The following is a 17,026-nucleotide window of genomic DNA, read 5'->3' as shown; positions in this document are numbered from 1 at the left end:
GGAAACCGAGTGAACAAACCTTGAGATGCCTCAGGCTCTTCTGTTGCATCACCTTCTGTGACGCATCACAATGGCCCAGCCCCACGCAGCGGGTGCACGCAGCCCCCTCCACCAGCCAGCACACGTCCTGAGTGTACATCACAGTGCTTTACGGCAGCAGCTCCCAAACATACCAGGAAATGCCAGGGTACCCGTACCCACTGTTCTCAATTTTTTTTTATTAATTTTTTTTTTCTTTTGCCCATGCCTCACGGCATGTAGGATCTTCATTCCCCAACCAAGGATCGAATCCGTGCCCCCTGCAGTGGAAATGCAGGGTCTTAACCACTGGACTGCCAAGGAAGTCGCCGTACCCACTATTCTGCTACAACAAATCAATGTTTCACTGTGTTTGCTTCAGTACTTTTAAAAATTTATTTTTGCTGCGTTGGGTCTTCGTTGCTGCTTGAGGGCTTTCTCTAGTTGTGTCGAGCAGGGACTACTCTTCGTTGTGGTGCGCAGGCTTCTCATTACGGTGGCCTCTTTTGTTGCTGAGCGTGGGCTCTAGGCGCTTGGGCTTCAGTAGTTGTGGCATGCAGGCTCAGTAGTTGTGGCTCGCGGGCTCTAGGCACACGGGGTCAGTAGTTGTGGTGCACGGGCTTAGTTGCTCCGCGACATGTGTGATCTTCCCGGACCAGGGCTGGAACCCGTGTCCCCAGGGAAGCCCTTCAGTACTTTTTTTAAAAAAATAAAATACTAGGGATTTCCCTGGTGGTAAAGTGGTTAGGAATCCGCCTGCCAATGCAGGGGACATGGGTTCCAGCCCTGGTCCGGGAAGATCACACATGCTGCGAAGCAACTAAGCCCGTGCACCACAACTACTGAGCCCGTGTGCCTAGAGCCCGCGAGCCACAACTACTGAGCCTGCATGCCACAACTACTGAAGCCCAAGCGCCTAGAGCCCATGCTCAGCAACAAAAGAGGCCACCGCAATGAGAAGCCCATGCACCACAACGACAAGTAGCCCCAGCTCGCGGCAACTAGAGAAAGCCTGCGTGCAGCAATGAAGACCCAACACAGCCAAAATTAAATAAATAAATTTATCTTAAAAAAACAAAAAAAAATGTACCTTAAGTAAAAAACACTTTAAAACAAAAACAAAAAACCCGAACATGTAGTAGAACATCAAAAGATTACTGCTAATCACAAAAAACAGACATCTCAAGTTAATGAATTTAGTGCTTTTCTATGTATGGGAAGATGCAAGAGTCTGGGCTCATTGAAATCATTCCTTTGATCTGCACCTCAGCTATCTGGGGCCAGTGTCCTGCTTTTCTCCATCCCAGATCCTCTCCGCAGTAGCCTGATGGTGCGGCAATATTCTTTGTTTACTGGAATGGCTGGCAACATTTTTTGTCCACACATCACAATTCACTCACCCATTTTTTTTTTTTTTTTTTTTTTGCCCTACGTGGGCTCTCACTGTTGTGGCCTCTCCCGTTGCGGAGCACAGGCTCTGGACGCACAGGCTCAGCGGCCATGGCTCACGGGTCCAGCTGCTCTGCGGCATGTGGGATCTTACCAGACCAGGGCATGAACCCGTGTCCCCTGCATTGGCAGGCAGACTCTCAACCACTGAGCCACCAGGGAAGCCCTATTCCGCCATCTTGAAGCTCCTCCTCTGTGGCTCTTTTCTTATGATGGCCCACCTGCTGACATTTGTGACTTCCTATTGTTTTATTCTCCATAGCGCTCGACTGTCCCTTCATATTTGTTTTTGATTTTTTTCTCTTTTTTGGTTTTTCTGTCTTTGTTATGCTGATTTCAGGGTAAATTTGTAAGTGCTAGTATATAATTCACTGATTTTCTTTTTTTTTGGTTAATTTTTTTGATGTGGACTGTTTTTAGTCTTTATTGAATTTGCTACAATATTGCTACTTTTTAAAATGTGTTTTGGTTTTTTGGCCATGAGGCATGTGGAATCTTAACTCCTGGACCAGGGATCGAACCTACACCCTCTGCCTTGGAAGGCAAAGTCTTTACCACTGGACCTCCAGGGAAGTCCCACTAATTTTCTTTTTAACTCTGTGAAGTATAGACCTATCCCAAGAAATCCCAAGATTCCTGATTTTTTACCTAATGGTCCCAAATTCAAAAGATACAAACAGATACATAGCAAAGTGTTGCCTTATTTAACCCACTTCTGCCTTGTAGTTATCAGTTCTCCACCCTCCTTGCATCCATGGGACCATTTCCTTTTATTTTCTTTCAAAGATATGATATGCATGTACAAATACATATGTAAAATACATATACTTATGTACAAATATATGTGTGTATATATATGTGTGTATTCATCTCTCTCCATCTATCTGTCTATTCATCTCTTCACTTTGTTGAAAGTAAATGGTAGCTTGCTAGGAATCATGCTCTGCATCTTGCTTTTTTCACGTAAAGATATATCTTTGTGACCATGATAATGGTGGTGGTGATGAAAAAAGAAGAAACGTAAATAATAGCTTTGATTTTAGGATAGTAAATTTTCTCTCTCAGTAAATGGTTTATGAAAGTTCCAAAGAGTCTTTAATCTTTTAAAAATGTATTCTAAAATCTGCCAAGTATAATAAATTAATTCATACTAGGAAAAAATATATCTTGGAAGTTTTTCTGACTCACTTTGAGATGATCTTCCTCATTCTTTCATGTCTTCCTAGGAATTCATTGTACGAATGTGCACTGAATAGTTTACCCTGATGACCATCTTTATACTGAAAACAGTGTTCAATAAATAAGCACATGCTGAAGTTATTCTGAGTGTACGAGTACATCTGCAAGAATGCACAGCCAGAGGAAGAACTGCTAGGTCAAAGTCTCTGTGTGTTTGTAATTTTGTTAAATGTTGCCTTTGTCCTCTGCGGAGACTCTACCAGTTAAGTTTCCACTAGGAATTTATGAGATTTTCTCCTGTTCGCCAACATGGTGTTTTATCAACCTTTTTATCTTTGCCAGTTGAATGGCTTTTAAAAAACTGTACCTCAGGATAGTTTCCTTTTGCATTCTGATGAGTGAGTTTGAGCTTTCTTTTTCCCACATGATTAAGACCCAAATTCTCCTGGGTTCTGCTTTTTTTGTTTTGTTGACCTGTCTTTTCTTTGTTTCTTTTGCTTGGAAATTTATTTTTAAAATCATTATCATTCTTTCATTTATGTCTTTAAGTGTATACTTATTTCTTTAAGTGTGTACTCATTTTAAAACCCTTTTCAAACAACTGGATTAAAAATAAAATCTGTCTGGAGATCATTCATTTCCTGATTAGTCACCATCTTTCCATGGCCTGTTTCCTCAGTGACTTAGAGTTTTGGATGGCAGACTTATTTTGAGTGGGGAGTTTCCTAGTTTCACTCCCATCTCTGATCTTCCGTGTTTATTGGCACCCCATGACTTCCAGACTTGTTAAATTTTTTCTATTTGTATTTTGTCTATTGTTGTTATAAATTTGGAATAAGGAGGTACTTGAGACCACAACCCCAAATCTGATATTTTTCAGAAGACCCCAACATATACATATATATATATATATATATTTTTTTTTTTTTTTCGGTACGCGGGCCTCTCACTGTTGCGGGCTCTCCCATTGGGGAGCACAGGCTCCGGACGCGCAGGCTCAGCAGCCATGGCTCACGGGCCCAGCAGCTCTGCGGCATGTGGGATCTTCCCGGACCCGGGCACGAACCCGTGTCCCCTGCATTGGCAGGCGGACTCACAACCACTGCGCCACCAGGGAAGCCCCCCAACATATTTTTAAAAGCAGTATTGTGACACAGACCTTTCAGCCTCCTACCTGAAACTGGGTTTCCTTTCTTCTATGAAAACAAGTCAGAAAAACCTCATTTTAAATGGAATCAGAAAACTCCTGAAGGGGGAGCTCTCATGAAGTTGCCGGGAGGAAAAAGAGAGGTAAGAATTGCTGTAACAAGGCCTGTTAGTGTAGAATTGTCTTGGTCTCAACTTCTTATCCATGATAATAAGAACATTACTTTTCTTCTGGCACAAGGAGGGCATTCTTCAACATGGGAATTTCTTCTCCTGATTTTAAGGGAAGGAAGATCCCTCCCCACCCCAGTAACAATGCACTAACCACAACTTGCAGCCAACAAGAAACTGCCACAACCTGGAACTCTTATTCTTTTCTAAAGAACTTTTATTCAAAACAACCCTCCCCAATTTCCACCCAAAACCTAATAAAAACTGACCTTCCCTTTGTCTCTTAGGACTTGCCTATGGTTCACCACAGTGTGGACAAAGAATGTCTCCTGCCATGTCAGTAAACAGGACATGTGGCCCTCAAAAGCCATCAGCCGCTGCAGTCTCATGCACTGTGCACCCTGAGGGGATCCAGAACAGAGAAAATCTGGACACTGGCCCTAGACAGCTGAGGTGCACATCAAAGGAATGATTTCAGGGAGCCCAGACTCTTGTATCCTCCGATACATACAAAAGCGCTAAATTCATTAACCTGAGATATCTGGTTTTCTTTAATTAACAGTAATCTTTCCATGTTCTGACTACCTGGTCTTTGTTGCAAAAACTCCTACATATTCTGGCTCCCCCCTTACCTTTTTTGGAGCAGTCCCTCAGAGCGATCTGAGAGGCTATCTTCTCTGCTTAAGTCCTCAGCAAGTCCACTGAATAAAACATAAATTTCGACTTTTAGGTTGTGCTTTTTTTTTTTTTCCAGTCAACAATAGCTTGTTTGTCCCAGATTGCAATTCCTCTGCTATTCCCAAATAAACTCAACCCTGCTTTTATAATTTGTCAATTATTTTATTTAAGATTACAGTTTCTTTGGTTCTGATTGGCCATAATCTATATTAACTATATATCTATATTAACATTTCTCTTCCCCAGCCCTGCTTGGGCTGTGCCCTCTGAGACCCTTTCTTTTCAGGACCTTCCCAGTCCAGTTACTAGCTGTTCCCAGCTGAGCCAGGAGCAAGAGAAATATGCCATCCCTGCTAAAAGTTGGGGAGTGTTGAGGCTGGAAGTAAAAATTTGGGAGTCATCTCATATGGGGGGGTGGAGCTGGAGGAGATTGAATAACCAGTGAGTATGGATAGCACACAGAGATAGATGTCCAAAGACTGAGGTCTATGGCACTCCAAAATATAGATGCCAGGAAGAAATGCAGGATCCAGCGATGAAGACTAGCTTGCAGAATTAGCTTGCGAGTTATAGTGAAAACAGCAGAGTCCCAGGTCTTGGAAGGCAAGTAAAGAAGGTGTGCGGGACCACTTATCCAAGCAGTTGTAACTGTTAGTCTCCAGGTGCAACAGTTTCAAAGCTGTGAAAGCTATGGGAACTTCTGGTTCAGATGAATGATCCAAACATAGTTCTAAAAGCCAGTTCCTCCTGAAATCCTAAACATGATGCAAAGCCTTTGTCTTAGGCCATGATGAAGGCCACAGACTGGGTGATTTATAAACAGCAGGAATGCACTTCTCCCAGTTCTGGAGGCTGCAGCAGGTCTGGTGAGAACCTACTCCTGGTTCCCAGACACCATCCTCTCACTAACCCTAATCCCTGGGCAAACAATGCTGTGACTTATACAAAAGGAAGCCCTGTTATTCTTAGTGACAGTCTACGTGCCTCTACCTGCAGTGGAACAAACATTTGACATTGAAAAACAAAGTCTTGATTACTTTCAAGACTGGGCCAGCTGAGGATCCTGAAAATATTACATGAGAGCTGGATAAACCTCAGTTAGGGTTAATTCCCATCACAAGAGTTATCCTCTCGTTACCCAATTCATACATCACCTGTCTTCTGCTAGATTTCTAGGGCTTTACTTGTGTAGCAGAAGCAGCACCTTGTTTAATTCAAGTTGCCAAATGACCACCTTTAAAGACATTTTGATTTTTCTTTTTACTGCTAAAGAAAACCTTAGCTCCATACTACTGCCCGGGTGGTGGGAACCACAGGGTCTCCAGCGGCTAGTTCTCTCCATCATTCTGTCCAATGACCACGTTGTGGCCCCTGCTGCGGCCTCTGGGCTCACGGAGCAGAGTGGGGAGCACGACTCACAACAGAGACCGAATCCAGGTGGGACAAAAGTTCGCACTGAAGTCAAGCGTTGGGACTTTGAACACTGTTCCGAGGAAACACTGCCAAAGACTTTTTTTTAAAGGATCTCTCAATTTCCAAACCAGAAATACTGAAAAAATAAAGTGTGTGGAAGACGTTTACATGGTAATTTTACTACTGATACACAATTGGCAGAAATGGCTGTGTGCTGAGTTTTCCCAGGTACTTATTTGTCCTTTTTAAAAAATAATATTTATTTTTGGCTGCGTTGGGTTTTCATTGCTGCGCATGGGCTTTCTCTAGTTGCAGCGTGGGCTTTCTCTAGTTGCAGAGGGCAGGGCTACTCTTCGTTGGGGTGCACGGGCTTCTCATTGCAGTGGCTTCTCTTGTTGTGGACCAGGGGCTCTAGGCATGCGGTCGTCAGTAGTTGTGGCTCGCGGGCTCTAGCGCGCAGGCTCAGTAGTTGTGACGCATGGGCTTAGTTGCTCCGCGGCATGTGGCATCTTCCTGGACCGGGGCTCGAACCCGTGTCCCCTGCATTGGCAGATGGCTTCTTAACCACTGCGCCACCAGGGAAGCCCTGTCCTCTTTTTTCTTAATGCATTAAATGAATGGGAGGTTGACAAGAAAATCTCTGTCGAATTTCTTGGACGTCAGGGAGGGGAGGGCGCACCAGAACTCTGAGGCCGGCCTCGTCCCCAGCACGCCCCATGCCTCGCCCCGCCAGCAGCGCGGCCTAGCCCAGGCCAGCACCGAGGCAACGCCTCTGTCAGCAGCGCAGTCACGTCCCCGCTACGCCCTGAGGCCTCGCCCGGCCAGCAGCGCGGCCGCGCCCAGGCCAGCACCGAGGTGACGCACCGGCGCCGGGCAGTTGGTAGTAGGAGCCCGAGTTCTGCCCCTGGAGCTGACTGGCCGGCTGCGGCCCCTCACACTGCCCCGATTGGCTGCCGCTGCTCCCGCTGTGACCGCCGGTTGGCCCAGGCCGTTGCCCCGGCAACGCGGGTTGCTGTGGTTCCGCGCCGCGCTGGGAGTTTGGGGTTGGTCCCAGCCGCCCGCTGGAACAGAGTGGCCTCGGACGCTGCAGGTGGCAATCACCCAGACCCTAGGCCGGTAGGTGAGCGGGGTCAGACGGCCAGTGGGGTCCGGGCAGGGAGGGGGCCACCCGTCATCCGGGCCGGGGGCGGGGTACCTCGGGACCTGCTGTCTACTCGGCGTGTGTGTGCCCCTGCTGTATACCCTGCCTGGACGTGTCCCTGCTGTATACCCGTGTGGATGTGCCCCTGATGTATACCCTGCCTGGACTTGACCGCATGTCCCGAATAGTGAGACGCCTGCATACCTGTCAGGTGGAGGAGGACAGACAGAGCAGGAACGGGGACCCGGCCTCTGCAGCTCTACCCCCGCGTCGGTTCCTGGTTCACCCGAGAACAGAGAACAGCCGGTCCAGCGTGTCTCCCGGCATGAGGAACACGAGCAAGGAGCTGCACGGCGCCGCAAGCCGCTATGCTCCCTGCGGTGAGTGACCCGAGGAGAGGAAACCCGCGTTTGCTCTGCGGTTGGACTGGCTCGGCTGGACTGGCTCACACCAGCGGGGGCTGCCGGGAGGGGACAGGACAACACGGGGTACCTTCAGAGAAAGCTGCGCACTGCCCCTATGCCCCAGTGTGGAAGCAAGGCTTAAAGGGTAGCATGGGGGGGGGGGGAAACTAGGTTTGTTAGTTTGCTTGTTTGTTTTTTTCCCTATATTCAACAAAAGAAAGCCAGGCTACCCACTGCTGTTGGAGCGCCTCAGTTTTTGGAGCAATAGCGTCTCTGAAAATTTCTCTGTAACAGCAACCCTGTGTAAGTCTCACAGGGGTCTCCCTGTATGTTGGCTTGGGCACTTTCATTTTCAGCTGCATCCCCATGTATTTCATTGATCACCTATCTCTTGCTCCTAATTTAGACCCCAACCAGGGTAACTATGTCTCCTGGTTTAAGCAGTGGGACACAGGAAACAAGCCTCTGGTGGAGGCTCCCACGGCACTGGGCTTCTCACTGTGAAACTGGCAGAAGGGAAGGAGGAAGACCTGGGTGCTGGAGTCTGATTTTGCCTTGATTTTTATGCTGCCCCATCTGGAGAAGGGCTGGAGAAGGAGGGAGGAGAAGAGAGCCCCAGAGCTTGGCTGGGAAAGGCAGGGTGAGGGCTGGCAGGGGGGCTGCGGGCAGAGGGACCAAGTGTGGTCTTCTTCACAGTCTCAACATGCTTCTTGCCTGGAGCTCTGCTGTGGCCACTATGGGTGGGTCCGTGGCTGTGCTGGGAATGGGGCAGGGGACAGGAGGCCTGGGTGTCCGTCTCCACGGTGGGCTCTCAGCCTGGGTCTGACGTCTCAGTGCCTTAGTGTGTGGCCTCTCCGTGTGAGCAGCGCAGAAGACGGCGACACTCGCCAGGTGCTCTGCTAAACACTGTCACACTAACACTGAACTTCAGAACAACCTGCCGAGGGGCCCTTAGCCCTGGTTTATAGGTGAGGAAGCCGAGGCTCAGAGTTTCAGGAGGCTGCCCTGTTCTCCAAGGCCGCGGCGGCCCAAAGGCCGGGCTCCAGAGCCCCGTGGGATGTGCCCTCAGACACCAGAGAGCTGCGGGGCTGAGTCCCTTTGCGGTCTCTCTGAGCCTGGCTCCTTATGGATGAAGCAAGCACGCGAGGGGGCAAGGGAGCCCGTAAAGGAATCTACATGGTAGTTAAGTGATCTGGCGCCATACAAGTACTGATAATGGTTGAGGACAAGACAGTTCTCGTTCCTTTAACCCTGTGTGTGTGTGTGTGTGTGTGTGTGTGTGTGTGTGTGTGGTGACAGTTGGTTCACAGTGACTCGTGTGCTGGCTCTCTGAGCAGGGCACGCAGTGATGAACAGCCAGCTAGGTTAGAGCTCAGTGCCCGCCCAAAACTTCCAGTACTGAGAAGTAGAAGCCACTCTGTTCTCTGTGGATTAATTAGTAATCAAAACACAGAGAGGAAGAATAAAGCTGGAACCGAATGCCTTCCCTCTAAAGGAAAATATTTGCGCTGAATACAATCAGATAAGATGGTCCTACCCATCCTCCTAGCTCTTAAATTTCTTCTCTGTAAGCTTGGGCACACTTCTTTAAAGCTTTCCCAGGGGGTGGTTTCTCATTTTCAAAACTATAGTTTTGAACTATAGTTTTGAACTATACTGTTCATCTAATTACTGTTCTTTAGATATATAAAAGAGTTCCCATGAACATTCATTGTTATGCAATGAAGTAGCTTTAGTTCCAAGTACAGACTGGGTGGCTAACTTTTCGCTCCAGAGGACGGTGACTTCTTGTTCCTGGGCTCCATGTGTGCTTGTGTAAAGGGATCTATTCAGCGCCGCCTTCCTGTGCTCCTACTGTACCAGTCGGGGTTCTCCGTAGCCCAGCGATCTGTGTGTGTGTTTGTGTGTGTGTGTGTGTGTGTGTGTGTGTGTGTGTGTGTGTGTGTGTGTAGAGAGAGAGAGAGAGAGGGAGGGAGATTGACTGGGAGATTCATTTATTTTAAGGAATTGGCTCACACAGTTGTGTAGCAGGCAGGTCCAAAATCTGCAGGCCGGAGACCCAGGGAAGGGCTGATGCTGCAGTCCTGAGTCCAAAGGCTGTCTGGGGGCCGAATTCCTTCCTCCTCAGGAGACCTCAGTCTTTTCTCCTAAATCATTGAACTGATGGCATCAGGCCCACCGACGTTAGGGAGACTTATCTGCTTTAGTCAGAGTCTATTGATTTGACTGTTAATCTCCTCTAAAAAGCACCTTCACAGTAACGTGCCAGGCTAAACATCTGGGAACTGTGGCCTAGCTAAGGCAACACATAAAATTACCCATTACACCTGCCAGGAGCCAGTCCTATGTTAGACCCTGAATGCCATGCTTTTTTTTTTTTTTTTTTTTTTTTTTTTTGGCCACGACGCACAGCTTGTGGGATTTTAGTTCCCCGACCAGGGATTGAACCTGGGCCCTCGTCAATGAGAGTTCAGAGTCCTAACCACTGGACTGCCAGGGAATTCCCTGAACGCCATGCATTTTTGACAGCTGGTTCCAGTAAGCTCGTAAATGCAAGAGTTACTTGTGCTATGATAGTGGCATCTTTCTTCTCTCACACTCCTGGATTTTGTGTCCAAAGTTTTCAATCAGCTGGGATATTTGTTCTTATATTTGGACATGCGGTTAATCAGTTTCTGACACAAAGAGTCACCAGAACACCAAGAGCCCGAGTGTCCCAGGGTCTTCTCTCTGTGGAGCCATAAGTGGGCCTGATCACTACAGGTCCCTGGGCTTCTGCCCACACCTCTCGCTCCTGGCAGGGACCCTCACAGGTGGTCACAAAGCAGCCTGCAGGGCTGTGACTTGGGTGCGCACTGAGGGGGCCTCGGGGCTCTGACAAGGCCAGTTCAGCTCACACACACACCGCCCCCCCGCCCCGTGGCCACGCTGGGTGGGGCGGGGGATTCAGATCGATGGGGACGGAGGGCAGGGAGCAAGCTTGCCTTCATTCACCACCCCCGTTTGTCCTCCCACCCTCCTCTTCACGGGACCCTCTCCCCTAGAAATCCCACAGCTTTATCTACACTCACCGCGTTTCACCCTTGTGGGACCAGACTTGATGTTTCCATGGAAGCCACGCGCAGCCCACCCCTGCCAATCTGCGGCCCCAGACGCTTCCCACAGCATGAGGATGCCCGGGACAAAACCCCGCCCCCCCTGCCCCGCCCCGTTCAGCCACCCTCCTGAGTACTGCTCTCCTTTCCTGTCTGACCGACTCGTCCCGCTTTGGCCTCAAGCAAAAGGAAAGCAGTGGGGTTCAGATAACATTGTTTGCCAGTGAAGCCTCCCTGATGGCGGCACGCAGTCCTGCATCTTTCTGCTCCTGTCAAATTAGCAAACCTGTTCAGTTAGGCTCTTACTTCTGGTTCAGTGTTTGTTTGTTTGTTTTTCCAACTGGAGTATAGTTGATCCACAATATTGTGTTAGTTTCTGGTGTACAGCAAAGTGATTCACTTATACATATATATCTATTCTTTTTCATATTTTTTCCATTATAGGTAAATATTTAGTAGAGTTCCCTGTGCTATACAGTAGGTCATGATAGATTATCTATTTTATATATAGTAATGTATATATGTGAATCTCAACTGCCTAATTTATCCCTCCCACCCACCTTTCCTCTTTGGTAACCATAAGTTTGTTTTCTATGTTTGTGAGTCTATTTCTGTTTTGTAAATAAGCTCATTTGTATCTTTTTTTTAGATTCCACATATAAGTGATATATGTGGTATTTGTCTTTCTCTGACTCTGACTTACTTCACTTAGTATGATGATCTCTAGGTCCATCCATGTTGCTGCAGATGGCATTATTTCATTCTTTTTTATGGCTGAGTAATATTCCATTGTATATATGTGCCACATCTTCTTTATCCATTCATCTGTTGATGGACATTTAGGTTGCTTCCATGTCCTGGCTATTGTAAATAGTGCTGCTTATGAACATAGGGGTGCCTCTATCTTTTTGAATTAGAGTTTTCATCTTTTCTGGATACATGCCCAAGAGTGGGATTGCAGGATCATATGGTAGCTCTATTTTAATTCTTTTAAGGAAACTCCATAGTGTTCTCCATAGTGGCTACACCAATATACATTCCCACCAACAGTGTAGATGGGTTCCCTTTTCTCCACACCCTCTCCAGCATTTATTATTTTTTTAATTAATTAATTAATTAATTTTTGGCTGCGTTGGGTCTTTGTTGCTGTGCGTGGGCTTTCTCTAGTTGTGGTGAGCAGAGGCTACTCTTTGTTGTGGTGTGCGGGCTTCTCATTGCAGTGGCTTCTCTTGTTGCAGAGCGCGGCTTCAGTAGTTGTGGCACGAGGGCTCAGTAGTTGTGACTTGTGGGCTCTAGAACACAGGCTCAATAGTTGTGGCACATTGGCTTAGTTGTGGGATCTTCCTGGACCAGGGCTCGAACCCGTGTCCCCTGCACTGACAGGTGGATTCTTAACCACTGCACCACGAGGGCAGTCCCTAGCATTTATTATTTGTAGACTTTTTGATGATGGCTATTCTGACTGTTGTGAGGTGATAACTCATTGTAGTTTTGATTTGCATTTCTCTAATAATTAGTGATGTTGAGCATCTTTTCATTTGCCTATTGGCCACCTGTGTGTCTTCTGAATGTTTATTTAGGTTTTCTGCCCATGTTTTGATTGGATTGTTTAGATTTTTGTTATTGAGTTGTATGAGCTGTTTGTATATTTTGGACATTAAGCCCTTGTCCATCACATAGTTTGCAAATATTTTCTCCCAGTCCATAGGTTGTCTTTTCGTTTTGCTTAGATTTCCTTTTCTATTCAAAAGCTTATAAGTTTGATTAGGTCCCGCTTGTTTATTTTTGCTTTTATTTCTATTGCCTTGGGAGACTGACCTAAGAAAATGTTGCTACGATTTATGTCAGAGAATGTTTTGCCTATGTTCTCTTCTAGGAGTTTTATGGCATCATGTCTTATATTTAAGTCTTTAAGCCATTTTGAGTTTATTTTTGTGTGTGAGAGAGAGAGTGTTCTAACTTCATTGATTTACATGTGGCTGTCCAACTTTCCCAACACCACTTGCTAAAGAGACTGTCTTTTCCTCATTATATATTCTTGCCTCCTTTGTCACAGATTAATTGACCCTAGGTGTGTGGGTTTATTTCTGGGCTCTTTATTCTGTTCCACTGATCTGTAGGTCTGTTTTTGTGCCAATACCACACTGTTTTGATTACTGTAGCTTTGTAGTTTCGTCTGAAGTCTGGAACAGTTATGTCTCCAGCTTTTTCTTTTTCCTCAGGATTGCTTTGGCAATTCTGGGTCTTTTGTGGTCCTATATAAATTTTAGGATTATTTGTTCTAGTTCTGTGAAAAATGTCATGGGTAATTTGATAGGCATCATGTTAAAGCTATAGATTGCTTTGGGTAGTATGGCCATTTTAACAATACAGTAAGTCCCCTACATACAAACAAGTTCCGTTCTGAGAGTCCAATTTGTTCATAAGTCCAACAAAGTTCGCTTATGTACCCAAATAACACAATCGGCTATATAGTACTGTATTGTAATAGGTTTATAATACTTTTAACACAAATAATACATAAAAAACAAACAAAAAGTAAAGAAAATATTTTTAATCATACAGTACAGTACCTTGAAAAGTACAGTACAACAGCTGGCATCCAGGGGCTGGCATCCAGTTAACAGGCAAGAAGAATTACTGACTGGAGGATGGAGAGGAGGTGGGAGATGGTAGAGCTGAAGGATCATGAGCAATAGGAGTTGGAGGGCAAGCTGCAATTTCACTCATGCCTGATGTTGATGGCACAGGTTCTGGTTCCTTGCTGGAACCAGATGCATGTTCACATCTTTGAAAGTGTGCAACTTAAAGGTTCATATGTAGGGAACTTACTGTATTAATTTTTCCAACCCAAGAGCATGGGATATCTTTCCATTTCTTTGAATCATCTTCAGTTTTCTTTATCAGTGTTTTATAGTTCTCAGCATATAAGTCTTTTGCCTCCTTGGTCAGGTTTATTCCTAAGTTTTTTTTTTTTTTTGTCTTTTTGATGTGATTTTAAAAGGGATTTTTTTTTTTTTTTTACTTTTCCTTTCTGATATTTCATTGTTACTGTAAAGAAATGCAACAGATTTCTGTAATCTTGTATCCTGCTACCTGGTTGAATTCATTTATCAGTTCTAGTAGTTTTTGTGTGGAGTCTTTAGGGTTTTCTATATATAGTATTATTTCATCTGCATATAATGACAATTTTACCTCTTCCCTACCAATTTGAAAACTTTTTATTCCTTTTTCTTGTCTGATTGCTGTGGCTAGGACTTCTAATACTATGTTGAATAGAAGTGGTGAGAGTGGGCATCCTTGTCTTGTTCCAGAGTTTAGTGGGAAGGCTTTCAGCTTTTTACCATTGAGTATCATGCTGGCTGTGGGTTTGTCATAAATAGCTTTTATTATGTTGAGATATGGTCCCTCTGTGCCCACTTTGGTAAGAGTTTTTATCAAGATATCTCAGTGTTTTTAAAGTTCTAAGTTGATCAAATCTTGGCTAACATTTGGTCACATAGTCCAGAGGCCTGCCCACGTTTTAAGTGCTTTGGGATCTTTCAGGAATGTGTACTCCCGGAAATGCAGTCTAGTCCCAATTTATGGAGGATTGAAGGAGAAGAGAGAGAGAGCTGCACATGTAGGGGATTTGGATACCTCACTGGGAGGCTAAAAACCCCAGGGAAGGGCTCTGCTCTCACTGCTTTGGGACAGAGGGGCAGCCAGCAGCAGAGGGGCCAGCAGGCCTTCTAGAAGGTGCTTGTCATCTGCTGGGCGCCGTGGCTGCTGCTCGTGGCCTTTAGGGACTGTTAACTACACGACTGGCAGGGTTATGCCTCTGGTGACAGGCATTTACAAGAGGGCAGTTTCACCTGTGCTGGTGCCCCATGTTGATGTCCTCTTCTGGTGTCCTGGGAGGGTGTGACGCCCTCCCTGGTGTAGTTATCTTCTGAGCAGTGGACCAAACCAGCCTGGATTCCGTAAGTAATGACCTGACCCTTGGTCTCCTCTTCCCTAGATTGGTATTACCACCTTCCTGTGAAGCAGTCTGAGAAAGCCGTGGATGCCCCGCCAGCGTCCCAGATCCCAGGCCTCAGTGACCTGAGGGCAGCCCCCAGTGGGCACACGCCCGGGGCACGAAGGTGCTTGGTGAAGGAAACGGACTCAGAGTACGTGAAGCTGGCGAAGCAAGGCGGCCAGCCCGGTAAGCACTGCAGGCTGTGCTTTGTGGCGGGAGTGACACGGTCGTCTGGTCATTGTGTCCTCCCTGTAAAAATATGTGAAGTGTATGAGCTTTGCCCAAGGCCGTAGGAAGTCCAGGTCAATGGATACAGTTCAGGGTGCAGACTCTTCAGGGGCGTGCTGCCGTTTATGGGAAAGACCTACTAGGCTGTGAGTTCACCGAACTGGGATTTTCCTTCTGAGTGACACCCCTGTGGTGACTCCCTGTCTAGCTGCAGTCTCTGTCTCTGCACTGCAGTCGCCCAGCTCAGGGCCACCCCTTCCCCAGTCGCCTGTGAAGCATCTTTGTTCCTGTTGCTCTGTCTCATCATCCCTCCTCCTGTGTATTAATATCTTCTTGGTAATGGGAGGCCAGGGATGAGTGTCCATGGTGATGTTTATGAACACCACACTTTTACCCATGATGTAACTGAGAAAGGCCTGTTCAGCTGTGCTAATTAAAGTTGCTGGTCAAGTTAGGAGTCACATCTGTCTAGCACACCTTCTGGCTGGCCTTTGTGGTGAACGAGCCTGAGAAACGCTGACCTTTCTCTCTTTCTGACCCCTGTTCCTGCTGTGGAGATTGTCACGGGGAGAGTGGGCGACATGGCAGAGGGCAGCACCTGGCTTTAATGGTCAAAAGCCCGGAACAGACCATGTGATTCACTGCGTGTAAAGCACAGAAGGTCCACCACCTCCCCACTCCCCAGCCACCAGTTAGGACATTAGTGGGACTGCTGGCAGAATCTGAACAAGATCTGTAAACTGCATAAAAGGATTGCATCACACTAATTTCCTGATTTTGATCACTACACTGTGATTATGTCATAACTGTCTCTGGAAGCCTCCCAAACGGTCCCCCAAACAGCAATGACAGTGACAATACTAATGGGTGGGGGGGGGGGAAGAGAGAGAGAGAAAGAGGAATAAAGCAAATGGGAAACGAAACGCAGCACTTGAGGCATCTGGGTGAAGGGCTTAGGGGAATTCATGCCATTTTTTGGACCTTTTGTCTAAGTCTGAAATATTTAAAAATGGAAAGTTCAAAAAAGAAAAAAGTTATACATGTCTTTCTAATAGTAAGAACAGTCGAACAGTCGATGCTGGCCGTCGCGCCCGCTTAGCAGGCAAGACTAGTCGCTCCCGCTTCCCCGCCTGACTGACCCCTGCCTGGGAAAAGCCCTCAAGCCGGGGGAGGGGGACGAAGACCTGGCAGCAAGTCGGGGGGTCGGCGGGAGCTAGAGCCTGAGCGCGTCTCTGACCCTCTCAGCCTGGCTCCAAGCGGGGCACCGGTTAACACTCCCCCTGCCCCCAGGATTTAGAGGGGCCGGTGCCCCGCTTCCCACCGGAAACCTGGAGGGGGCGGCTCACCCCAGAACTGCCGCGTGGGGGGTGGAGAGCAGACTGTCCTGGCCAGAGAGAGGAGCCAGGGCGCAGCCCCCCGGGGGGCCCGAGGAGTTCTGTCCCGGCAGATACCGCCCTGGGGCAAGGACCCCTCCCCCTCCCCCCCAGAGACAGGGAGGAGGTGGCCTGCGGCGGGGCAGGGGTACAGGAGGGATGTCCTCTGGGCACCAGGCAGCACGAGCACTGGCGGGTGAGGACACCGCGGACACCCCGGCGTGCTGTCCCCGGCCCAGTGGAGTCCAGGAGGAGAGCCGGTCCCCTCGTCGCTGCGACCTGCCTGCTGGTAATGCGCAGGCCGCTCACAGCCGTGTCTTTTTGGCCTCGAGATCTGTTGAAGCACTTTGCCCCCGGGACCAGTAAGGGCTCCCCCGTGGCCTACTCCTTGCCAGACTGGTACGTCCACCACAGCCAGCCGCCGACGGCCGACCGGAGGCAGTGAGTATCCTGACCCCCGCGTTGCGGCCCCGCCCAGGCCTGCGTCCCCAGCCTCTGACCTCCGCGCCCGGCCTCTCCGCCCGCCGCCTCCCTGCAGCCCACTGTCTCCGGGAGGCTGGGCGCCCTCTTCCGTCCCGTCCTTGCTGGGGGTCGGCTGGTTGCCCAGCTTCTCCCCGCCGCTGCATCCCGGAGGGCCCTTCCCTCTCCTCTCCTCCCCCCTCCCCTCCCCTCCCTCTCCCCCTCCCCTCCCCTCCCTCTCCCCTCCCCTCCCCTCCCTCTCCCCTCCCCTC

At 48.0% G+C, this 17,026-nt stretch overlaps 1 protein-coding gene across 7 annotated transcripts in view; it reads left to right on the top strand.

The window, feature by feature from the left end:
* Nucleotides 1-6,992: 6,992 nt before the first annotated feature.
* The window catches only part of CUNH7orf57 (chromosome unknown C7orf57 homolog), a 16,909-nt gene continuing 6,875 nt past the window's right edge, over nucleotides 6,993-17,026 (top strand). For 2 of the 7 annotated variants that reach the window (XM_027124153.1, XM_027124151.1), the window contains exons 1-3: nucleotides 7,212-7,575; nucleotides 14,695-14,880; nucleotides 16,628-16,736. In XM_027124153.1, coding sequence (XP_026979954.1) covers nucleotides 7,344-7,575; nucleotides 14,695-14,880; nucleotides 16,628-16,736 — 527 coding nt within the window. In that variant the 5' untranslated portion in view covers nucleotides 7,212-7,343. Of the gene's footprint in view, nucleotides 7,175-7,211; nucleotides 7,576-14,694; nucleotides 14,881-16,627; nucleotides 16,737-17,026 lie in introns of those variants that run through there. The other 5 variants (XM_027124148.1, XM_027124147.1, XM_027124150.1 and 2 more) reach the window with 5 other exon arrangements.

This window comes from Aethalodelphis obliquidens, unplaced genomic scaffold, assembly GCF_003676395.1.
Source record: "Aethalodelphis obliquidens isolate GAN/ISIS:26980383/991018 unplaced genomic scaffold, ASM367639v1 scaffold27, whole genome shotgun sequence".
Taxonomy (NCBI): domain Eukaryota; kingdom Metazoa; phylum Chordata; class Mammalia; order Artiodactyla; family Delphinidae; genus Aethalodelphis; species Aethalodelphis obliquidens.
This window is presented reverse-complemented; position numbering and strand designations above follow the sequence as displayed.